A 12,020-nucleotide genomic window follows, 5' to 3' on the forward strand; every position below is an offset into this window, starting at 1 on the left:
TGCAACCACACAAATAGCCCATAACAAGGCATCGTTATCCGGTACATGCATAGATATTACACTGATCCAACATTATCCAGGGCACAAAAGTACAGCTGACTGATACAAGATGTCACGCAACATCACAGGGTATGTTACACAAAGTGCTAAGGGCAATATAGGTTATTGATGGGAAGTGCCCTGTACAGCAGGTTGTGTAAAGTCTCCGTTGCACCATTTCAAGTAAGTACATATCCCAAACAACGATACTACATAAATCTTAAAAACCCTCTTGCCCTCGCTTCGAAGCTTTAAAAATTCCTTGCTATGCTGCTGGCTTTCAGAGGGAAACAGAAAAAGGAGAAGAAGAATCAATTGTCTGGAATCATGAGAGTCAAATAAATCAGGTAAATAATGAATCGCACGCAATGCACCTAAGAGTCTCCAGCACTTTGTTCAGCTCTTCGTTTAGAACGGCCCTTTCATCTTCGAATTCGGCTTTCTTTCGGGTTCCATTGCTGTGCTGTCTGACCAACAATTTAAATAACAACGAAGCTAATAGAAGCTACCATGTTTATTGAAACTACTGCTATCAAGCTATCAAGTATCTACTGATATTAGTTAGTATAAATCAAAATGCCACCCATGCTTTCCCTTAAATGTAGCAAAGACAAGAACAACTCGCGGACATTTAAAGTGGAGCACACTGTGAGTCGGTGCTCGGACGTTTCTAGGAAGCCAGTAAGCAATCAGGGTATTCCTGAGATCGTAGCAATAAATGTAACAACACAACTTGCGCAGACATTAACAGGTTGAAAAAGGCCAATATTTCTAAATATACCAAATTTGTGGAGCTATTTCTGCCTGAAGATGAGATCTCTGATAGTGTGCGCGCAGGACAAAATGTTCCCTGCGTGTACGAGACACCACCACAAAATGCAGGCTGAAGTCACTGGCACAACGATTATAGACTACCCTAGGATGCAAGCATATGCGAATGTTATCTTATAACCATGTACATAGTGGAAAATAGGGCTCTATGTGCAAGTTTGCAACACGTACAATACAGCAGAGAGTTCAATCCAAGTAATGAATACAGCAAACAACAATGAGACAAGCCAATAATCTGGAGGGAGGGAGCATCTAAACATGTAACGAATCTCTCTTTCGACTGCACTTGGGAAAATTTGGCTTAACAGCGCAGGTTGGTCACAATAATATGGTTGATGGATTGGTCAATTCCAGATATACATCTTATCAAATATGGGAGATGCATGACCGATAAAACCTGTTATTCCGGAGACGGGAGGGACGAACCTGCAGATTGCGGATGGTGGCGAGAAACCGAGAGGGCATACCGGCGCCCGAACGGCAGCGGAGGGCACAAACAGACGTCCCCCTCGCCAGGCTGCGGAGCGCCATAGGCGGAGACCTAGATTCTCCCTTCCCTCGTCTTCCTGCCCGTCTCTCCCTCCCTCTCGGTCGCGGGTATAAAACAGACGAACGTTTCCTTTCCTTCCCCGTAGCGCTGGGTTTTCCTGATCGACTATGCTAATGCGCCGCCCGGAACTCTCTAGGACTCGGAGTTCTGGGACTAGAGGCCGATCGAGCACCAACGTCCCCGAGACCTAGGCGACCCTGACACCGTGAAGGCGCAGGACAAGCTTAACCTTTAGCCTAGAAACCGAAAGACCGGGGCACTTCTCATGGCAAAATGGGCCTGTCCACCCACGAACCCCACGTAATGTCCCGATTAGTTAGCCCGTTAAGCAGTTTAAACCATGCATGTTTAGCGACCTGCCGGAGTAGACTCAACTGCGACCTGAGTCGGCTTTCCGCCGCGCCGGAGCGGGTTACTGGAGTGGACTTAGCGCGACCGGAGTCGGCTTAAGTGCGACCGGTGTTGGCTTTCCGCCGGAACGGACCACCGAAGTCGACTTAGTGCGGCGGGAGGGGGCGGCGGGGGTGCGGGGCCGGCGAGTGATTTCGATTTTTTTAATTTTTTAATATCCTGTCTTCTACCGAATTGCTAGTACCGGTATTGTTGTAGAGATGATTTCTCTAGTAGTGGGAGCACGATCGGACGGCGCATGTTTCCCAGTGGGTGGACGAAGGATGCGTGGATGAAGTTTTTTCACCACTTCAGTTTTAGTAGTTGTAGATAGATAGAAGATAGATAAACGTGATGACTTTTGTGAGAAAACTTTGCTGACAATCCATTCCTCATGTTTCAATATGAATTTACCATTTTTGGTGTCCGTTAGAGGTTGGAAAGATAGCAACATCTTCTGATTACGCGGTGAGCTTGCTTGGTTAAACGTAAATATTTAATCAACATGTACTCTATCCGTCCTAAATTACTATTCGTTTTAACTTTTCTAAAACATATCTTTTGCTACGTATCTGGACATATTCATAGTAAAAATGAATAGTAATTTTGGACGGAAGGAGCACCGCTGAAGATGAATCCATATATTTTATTGACCAAACCAAGCTTCCGCTATTTTAGTGACACGATGACATTAAAGGGTTCTATGCTTCAACCACACGCGTGTACACGGATACCCTGGCGATGCAATGTTTCAAGTGAAGTGCGCTTAAATCAATACTCCCTCCGTTCCAAAATGTATGTTGCTTTGAATTTTTTATCTAAATATAGAGTTATATCTACGCACATAGCAAAATCTATGTATCTGAAAAAGTCAAAACGATCTATATTTTAAAACAAAGGGAGTACTTATTACTGGTATCAAAGAGTTGCATGGAACAAACAGATTGGTACAACTTCTGTCCCCATAACCACGGAGTGCTCACACAAGGCACAAGCAGATCGATCTCACAATACATAAACAGATACAGTTGCTCGTGTCCTCGTGACCCATAAACTTAAACAAACTGTGCTTCATGGCTTGCCAACCATCACGGCAGTTGCAGCAGTAACCGAAACACAAAAGTAGCAAGCCCATTCCACGGATTTGATACCTCATACAGAAAACTGACCCATCAAACCTCTTATTCCGGCCGGAGACGGGAGGGACGAACCTGATTGCGGATGGTGGCGAGAAACCGAGGGGGCGCTGCCGCCGGCATGCCGGCGGCGCCCGAACGGCAGCGGAGGGCACAAGCAGCAGGGCCCCACGTCCCCCTCGCCAGGCTGCGGAGCGCCATAGGATGTTCTCCCTTCCCTCGAGGCGGATATCAGAAGGCGGCCGTCTCTCTCTCTCCCTCCCTCTCGATCGCGGGTATAAAAGATGAAACAGACCCCGAGTCCTTTCCTTCCCCGCCGGGATTCTCCACCAGAAGCGAGAAAAGGCCAGCGGCCCAGCAAGACGAGAAGCGCTCCGGAGCGGCCCAGGACGCAACACGGCCCACCTCCCGTATTAATTCCCAGCAGATTGTTACTGGATTCTGATTATCCTCTACTATGTCCGTAGGCCTTACTGGACCAAAATATAGTTTTCTATCCGGATGTTTGTTCATTACTACGAGTTGTGAGGAGGATGTTTATGCTTCTTTTTTTTCGCAACCCTCTCAAACTGGGTTTCTGAAAGATTATAAGAAAGAAATAATAAAGGTAGTACTCTCTCCGTACCAAAAAAAAATTGCAACCCTCACTTCTCGATGAGTCAAACACTATTCACGTTTCCAAATAGATTTAGTATGAAAATATATTATATGATTGATTTATTGATATTTATTTTGTACCACAAATGTTTAGTACTATTTTGTATAAATTTTGTTAAATTTAAAATTAGTTGACTGAGTAACTCTTAAGCAATCTCCAAATACGTAGTATGTACCTGTACTTTGATGATGATCACGCAAAAATGTTTGTTAGTCCGAGCCAGCAGGGCAAGATTGTCAGAGCTCGATGGATTAAACAAGTTGGCTGACAAAGCAGAGAGCATTCTAGAACGAGCTACTCCTGACAAACAGATTGACCAGCTGCCACCACCTTCTCTCGACTCTGATGAATGAGAGGCACAAATGGCAGGGCCGGTGTGCAAAAGTTGAACATGCCTTCTCAGAGAAATGAAGAAAAATTGGGTCTTTGCGATGACCGTGTCGGCGTGTCGGATCAGTTGGTGGCAGATGGCACATTTCCAAAGAGAACCCTGCCTTCAAATAGATTTGCGCCAACCCATCAACACGCCGTTGACTTTGACCATTTTACTTGCTCTCAGTTTCTAGACGGGCCTCCGTTCGAGCTTATGGAGCAGGTAAACCTAGAGCAGCAAGTTTGTACTACGAGTGAAGGAACAGTGGTGTACAACTTCAGTTCTTGGAGAAGTTAGGGTACTGATAGCGTTCGGACGTCCGATGGTAATTTTTTTTATCAGACGCTCCGTTGCAGTATCGAAACAAAACATCTTACGTTGTTCGATACTGGTGTAGAAAATTCTCGTCACAATATAAACACTATGTTTCATACAATATTCACAATATTCACTGTGAAACATATAGAAATAATAATTGCAACCTCGATACTTAACTATTGCAACATATGTCAAAGTCTTTGATTTTTCTAAAATTCCGAACGCCGAAGAAGATACTGGTCAAAGATGCAAGTAAGAATTCGAAACACGATGCACTGGTCAAAGATCGCGTACGCAATTACGCAATAATGCAGGGACCGGGTTAGGAAAGGGGAGGCCTGCTAATTGCTAATCCGAAAGGAACACTGCATACAAGAAAAGCAGAGGCGAGGAGCCAACACGGCACGCCAAACCAAAACCACGCGCTCCAAATTTCTTCTGCACAAGAGGAGTTTGTTCGTTCGTGTTCCAAGATCCTCTCGCTCGCATGCCCGTGATTTGATCCCCACCCACCCAAGTCCATCTCCGCCCCCTCACTCCGGTGGTTCGTTGTTCCTCCGATCCCAAATCGTGATCCACTCGATGGCGGCCACCGCCGGCGGCAACAAGATCCGCAACGCCAAGCTGGTGAGCGATCCAACATCCCGAGCCCTCGAATTCCGTCGTGCCTCGAAATTCTTTGATCCCACCCGCCGCCGCAGGTGGCGCGTGGGTCTGGATTTTTGGTCAACTAATCTCGTCGACCCCAAGTCGCTCGTCTCTGCTCCCCAATTTACCAGCGATCGTTTAAAGATAGCGTTTTTTTTCCCCCTTAGGGATTCTTGTCTTGTACGGCGATTTTGAGCTCTGCGATGCTGATACGCGTTTGCTTGCTCTGTTGGGTTCGTGACGCCAGGTTCTTCTCGGGGATGTGGGCGCCGGCAAGTCTAGCCTGGTCCTCCGGTTTGTGAAAGGCCAGTTCGTCGAATTCCAGGTAAGATTCCATACTCCTCCACATGTGGATTCTGAACTGAACTGAGCAGGTGTCCGTGATGGTGGTGTGGAGTGGAGTGGATGTTTGAATATGTTGCTTCATTTGGCTGCAGGAATCGACCATTGGCGCGGCTTTCTTCTCGCAGACCTTGGCGGTCAACGACGAAACAGTGAAGTTTGAGATATGGGACACGGCAGGGCAGGAGAGGTACCACAGCTTGGCTCCCATGTATTACCGGGGCGCTGCTGCTGCTATAGTTGTCTACGACATCACCAATGCGGTTAGTACAGCACAAACATACTTACATGAGCTGATAATATAGTGAACATGATGGTAAATTCTTGATGTTATGATTTGCTAAGTCATACTTGGCAATTGCTAAAATTCACAAGTAGGAGTGGTGTCAAAACAAGTGACTGTAGAATTACTGACACAATGTCATACGAGAGCTTGAGTCACAATTAATAGTAGTAGATAAGAATTCCATTGCTCCTATGATCAGAATAGCAAACTGCATTGTCTTTCTTCATGATCGGTGCAAAATGTTTGGATCATTTTGGTGCTTCTTTGTTAAGGAAAGCTACTTCAATCAGCAAGCATATTGTCATTATACTGTCCTCTGCTCGCAGCAAACCTTCGGTCCAGAAATAGCATTAAATATGTTGGTATATTATTTGGTAGCTTATGCGTTACTTTTCCTCTTTGCCTGGGTAATACATTTGCGGCCTAGCCACCTTCTGTGCTTTTCTTCCCGAATGGTGATCCATAACCGAAATATGTCAGTACGACTGAAATAGCAACTGAAAGATGGTGTTATGGGAAATTGTTCGCACGCATGTGATGCATCCTTCTGTGTGTACCATTACTAGTGATGTGTATCGATCTGTTTCTATGTAATGTATAGCCATTGTATGTATTGTTAAGGAAATTCTGCTCTGAGCTCAAAAGATGCAGTGTTACGAGTTTCAAATTGCACGTGTAATTTATCCTTTGAAGGTGCATTTATACTAAATGAGTCATCAGAAATAAACCAATATGATGTAGCAAAGCTAGAGAAACTAGATGTTTTCACCCTTTTTCTGTCTGCATTTCATAAGCAACCTAAAATCTGAATCGATATTGTGACCTTTTAAGGTGCTATACTTAATCATGAGACTCTTGTGACTTGCTGCATTCATTATAGCAAAACAGTTTCAGTTCGAACTTGTATTATCTTTGACATTGCTAGCAAGGGTTCTCTTCATGTCTACATTGTTTCTTAGGCACATTTTACCCACTCATAATATGGTACTACTGACCAATCTTGACTTGCCCAGTACATCAGGCAACTCTAAATTCATTTTGATTTTCTCCATGAACAAATTTGATCCCATCTTCTTTAGGGCCTCCTTTTATCTTAGGAGCATACATAAATTATGGTAAGCACATATGAATAGCGGCACTCATTTCTATTTTGCTGCATTATAGGCTTCTTTTACTCGTGCAAAGAAATGGGTTCAAGAACTTCAAGCACAAGGTAACACAATACTCCTTTAGACTTTTTCTCTGTGTTCTACATATAGAAATCTGCACTTGTATGGTGGAGTTTGCGTCAAAAGAAAGATATTGATATTTAGATCTTATGGACCATTTGTCCTGTTGCACAGCTGTATAAGAAATCGATTCAGCGAGTATGATAGGAATTTATTGGGAAGAATTATCTGTGGATGTATTATGTGAACAAGTGGGCTGGTGTACAAGTATTTGTTCTCATTTATCCCCTTTTGTTTTAATGCAGGAAACCCGAATACAATAATGGCTCTTGCCGGGAACAAGGCTGATTTGTTAGATGAGAGGCAGGTGCCAGCAGAAGTATGTTACTGTGCTTCCTAAGTTACATGTTTAACAAATATTCATGTGCTGCTGCATTTGTTTTAGTAGTTGCCATCATCTTTATTCTTCAGAGATTTCTCATGCTTTGCATTCATTACTGTTTATTAGTCAAAACTATGTACACAACAGAGTGTGTTGAGTTTGGCTGCTGATTCTGATACAGCCTTGTTAGGATAGGAAGTTTTGGCTATCTTCTAGTACCGGAGTTATTGACCGCACAAGGTACATAGAAATAGAGACAGGCTGATCTGCATCCAGTTTGATGCCAAACTAAGCTAGGACCCTGGGAGCATGGCAATGTTGGGGAATGGGAGCAGCAGTGTTCGTTCTTTTTCTTTTTTTACTTATGTCATCTTATTTGTTAGTGATGATGTCTATCAAATCAAACTACATTACATTTTCCCTTAGTAACATGATCCTATGCTACAGGAAGCAAAGGCGTATGCTCAGGAGAATGGCCTCTTCTTCATGGAAACGTCTGCAAAAACGGCAATCAATGTGAACGATGTGTTTTACGAGATTGGTGAGTAACATTTGAAACACACAGATAGGCTAGTTGTTCGGCTGTGAACTAGAAAATGTATTTTTAGGGTTTTCTTTACATTTGTATCATTTACCTGCTGTTGCTACCATTGATGTCTCAACTTTTTTTATTTCAGCGAAGAAATTGCTTCAAGGACAACAGGTTCAGAACCCACAGGGTGGAATGGTCCTCAACCAGAGACCACCTGAGAGGACGGTGAGCTCTTCCTCGTGCTGCGCGTGAAGCACAAGGTAGAGTGTAGTTCCAAGGGGAGTACGTATGCAACTACGGAGAATGCCACCAAATCTTGTGAAATAGCTGTCGATCCCAGCTGCTACATTCCTGTGCCCTTTCTGCTTGTTCATTGCCATGTTCCCTGTAAATGTGAATACTAGATTTTTACTGCAGAGATTCACCTGTGTCTACAGCACATGATCATGCTTGTGTATTTCTGGGACTAGTGAAAAACAAGGTCTAGACAGATTCGTTTGATTCACTTATTCTGGTTGCACAATGTCAAATTTACGTTTATTTATTAGCAAATATGTTGGTGCTTTACTACAGGTGAAGCCAGTATTAATAGATACTATTTCTTCTACACAAGACGAGTTGTTCGTTGGTGTTCCCAGATTCTCTTGCTCGCGACCCTTGTCTCTGTGGATTTCTACCTCTTCTTCTCCAACAAATCGAAAACCTCCATAATTCGCGGCAGATTGCAGGCTGCAGCATCAATTCGAGCCGAGAGAGGGTAGGGAGCAACGTTGATTTGAGTTTGTGGTGGTTAATTTGGAGTGGAGCCCAACCCTGCTGATTTTGGACTCGATCGCTGAACGACATCATCCTTCCGTATCTGCCATGACTGCTAAGCTTTGCACTAACTTTGATTCTGTATTGATGCGTATCAATCTGTTTCTATATAATGTGTATCCATTGTATTGTTAAGGAAACTCTACTCTGAGCTCTGGAAAGATGCAGTGCAAGTTTCCAACTGCATATGTAATTATCCTTTGAGGGTGCATTTATAGTAAATGAGTCATCAGATATGGATCAGTAAGAACGTATGATATAGCGAAGCTAGAGCAACTGGATGTTTGCACCCTTTTTCTGTCTTGATTTCATGAGCAACCCAAAATCTGAAACTATATTGTGTAACTTTTGGTGCTACTGGGTCATGAGATTCCTGTGATCTTCTGCTTCATGATTACAAAAGGATTTCAGTTCAATTATCGTTTTCTGCTCGAGGGAAGGGCCTGCACTCCACCTCGGCCCCGTGCTCCACGTCCTCGTGCTGCTCTGCCCCTGCCGCGGAGGTCGAGATCGCCGCCTTCAGATGCTGCGGCGGCGCCGCCGCTGCTCCTGCTTTTGGTGAGGAGAAAAACGGGAGAGGGAAAGGGGGCTGCTTTGGCGGCGCAGCGTCGGGAGCGGGAGGAGTGGAAGGAGAGAACGGCAGCAGAGACGGGTGGCGCGGCACCGGAGGCGGCGGCGACGACGCTGGGAGCGAGCAGCGGAGGACGAGCGAGGGGAATTGGGCGGGGCCTCAGGGGTGGGTGGGAGCGCGTCTCGCGTCGGCGCGGCGGGGGGTTTCCCCAGAAAATGGTAGGCGGGCGACTTTCCGCAAAATGTCCACGAATTTCGTCTTCTCGGCATTGGAATATTTTGGAGTACAGGGTCGTGTATGTAAAAGAAACGGACGTATTGCTGTGCACGAGGGGCCTCGCTGGATCCGAAAAAGGAATAGAGTAAATCCGAGGGGGTTTTTTTGCAAAATGTCTGTCTGTCGTCCTCCCGAAATTTGCGCCAGATCATCTACCCCACCGACGCCTCCTTCTCCCCGATAGAAGACAGACCTTCCCAATAGGTGGCAGGCCGTTGTAGTTGTGCTCCCACCTGATGTAGTTGCCTGCAACAAGTCCATACTTCAGATGTTCCGACGGTATCAGTCTTCGAGCAGTCACACAGTGCCTCTCCTGTGTCATCCTCACCATATTTTCGATCAACAGCTAGTTCTCCTCCTTCGCTCGTTTTTTTGGCTACTTGGCCACCAAATCTCTCCCATGTAACCCCAACTACACGAATACCATGCGCTGTCACTCAGAGCCTTGATAAAAGCATCGACTTTTGCTCGGGCCTGTATGGGGTAGAGATAGAAGTATGCTACAGTGTCGCTCAGAGCCTTGATGAAAGCATCAACTTTTGCTCGGGCCTGCATGGGGTAGAGATAGAAGTATGCCATGGTGTTTACAGCAAGCAGGACACCGACAATACTGAGCCCATTGGCAATAAGACAGGCACGGTTGGCGACATATGTTGCAAAAGTCTTTCTATTCTACAAGCGAGCAAGAATAGAGCTGAGGAGAGGAAGAACCAGTTAGAGATTGAACATATGGTGACTCCAAGAGAGGCGCCGTGTGGCTGCTCAAAGACTGACAACGTCTGAGCGTGTTACTTGCATCAGAGGGGGGTGCTAGTGGTAACAGGTTGGAGCACAACTACAAGGGCATGTCTTCGATTGGGAAGGAGTGGTTCACCGGTTATCGCCAATATTGATTGTTGCGTTAGGTTCTTATGTCTGTAATGCGAAACTTGTATGTGGGATGAACTTCTGTTGGGAAACCTACTTTTAGGATGAATGATGATTAGAATGATGTGTTTGTGCGGTAAGACCTTATTGATGATGAGGTGTGCGGTTTGGACCTTATTTCTATTGAGCTATGTGCGTTGAATGCTATGATGCCTGTGGCACTGTTGTGAATATGGTTTTTTGCTATTCTAAAATCTGAATTCAGTTGGTACCCTCTATTGAATTTAGTGATGGCACGGGTGTAGTTTAACTATGTAACTGAGATCTAAGACCTTTCGTATGTTTTTGATTCAGAGGCACTCGGGCATAGAGTTGCCAAAACTTTAGTGATTGGCCAAATGAATGCTAATCTCATTTTTGCATTCATTGAAACTGTTGATATTTATCTTCCATTCAACTGTCTGTGCTCTGTAAGTCTGAATTGTGAGAGAAGCAGTATTGAGTTGTTATAGATGATATGAAGTAGAAGTGTGAGAGATATAGATGATATGAAGTAGAAGTGTGAGAGAAGCAGTACTAAGTTGTTATAGATGATATGAAGTAGAAGCATTTGGAGAGAACAATAATCACAGTGACACAGTTACAACCAGATGGAAATGGAATAGATTTGGCAAAGCATAGATCCATTTAGCATAACTACAAGTGTTTTCGCAGCCGCCCTCGCGTCCTCGTCCCCGTGCTCTCCTTCTGTTGTGCTAGCGTTCCCCCTTCTCGATGCTGGTAATGGAAAGCACGACCTTCATTTGGATCGATTGATTTCCCATGCTCTAGCTAGAGTTTCTTCCCTTAAATTCGGTGTGGCTAAGAGCTATCAATCCATCCCGAAACGTTCTTGCTGAGATGGGTGAGTTAGGCCCATAGATTTGGATCTGAATTTTCTGAAACCTCCATTTGAGCCCTGATATTTGTTATGATGGTCATTCTAACTAATGACTACGATTGCGGTTTTCCTTCTTAAACCTAAATATGTGATGAGAATTCCAAGGACCGAAGATGTTTGCAAATTCAGAACAATTGCAAAACCAAGACCAATTGCAACGCTACTGGAATAATGGGTATTCAACATATTTGCATGGCTGTTTTTTCCCTTACCAAACAGCAAAACCTGCCGGTGAAAAATTATACATATGTATCCTTGACTCCTTATGCACAGCAAATCACAGGCGGAATGCACTTACAGGTGATTAATAATACAATAATGCACTTACAGGTGATTAATAATATAATACTTCCAAACAGGGCCTTAGTTTGATCAGGATAGAAGTGTGGTCCCATTATTGTTATTTTGACGAGGAACATGGGAATGAATGTTTTTTATAGCGTCACTTCTACTCTATAATGTTTATACCTAAACAGAATCATCAGTGCTACTATGATTATATTATATTTATACCAAGTATACTTGTGTGCTTATGCAAAATTACTAACCGCCCGCCCCCACACACCCCATTTGCTCCGTTGTTTTGTACATATCTTCAACCTAGATTGTTTCAAGGACAAGGCACTTGAAAGGGGGAAGTTTTCGTCAACAATGATCAGTATATATGACATCATTATTTGTTCCCCTGTCAGTATCAATCTGAAGCTGGAAATTGTGCAAATAATTTTTTCTAACCTAAAATCATGATATTAAATATCATCACATACCTAATGATTGTATATATTATCTGAAGACAGCAGAACGATTCATGGCCTGGAGAGTTATTATACTCTTTGCAAGGGTTTTTTAACCATTGTTTTAAATGCTTGTCACTCTTATTGACTCAAACTTACTCT

The 12,020-nt window shown here is 44.2% G+C and overlaps 1 protein-coding gene across 1 annotated transcript; it reads left to right on the plus strand.

Annotated features, from left to right (window-relative positions):
* The first annotated feature begins 4,655 nt into the window (after positions 1 to 4,655).
* Positions 4,656 to 8,243, plus strand: LOC101767833 (ras-related protein RABF2b). The gene is made up of 7 exons (XM_004963221.4): positions 4,656 to 4,922; positions 5,191 to 5,268; positions 5,381 to 5,548; positions 6,736 to 6,784; positions 7,046 to 7,119; positions 7,570 to 7,663; positions 7,800 to 8,243. Exons 1-7 carry the CDS (start codon positions 4,878 to 4,880, stop codon positions 7,904 to 7,906), a joined length of 615 nt encoding a protein of 204 aa, XP_004963278.1. The 5' UTR covers positions 4,656 to 4,877; the 3' UTR covers positions 7,907 to 8,243.
* The last annotated feature ends 3,777 nt before the right edge of the window (positions 8,244 to 12,020 follow it).

This window comes from Setaria italica, chromosome III (assembly GCF_000263155.2).
Source record: "Setaria italica strain Yugu1 chromosome III, Setaria_italica_v2.0, whole genome shotgun sequence".
Taxonomy (NCBI): Eukaryota; Viridiplantae; Streptophyta; class Magnoliopsida; order Poales; family Poaceae; genus Setaria; species Setaria italica.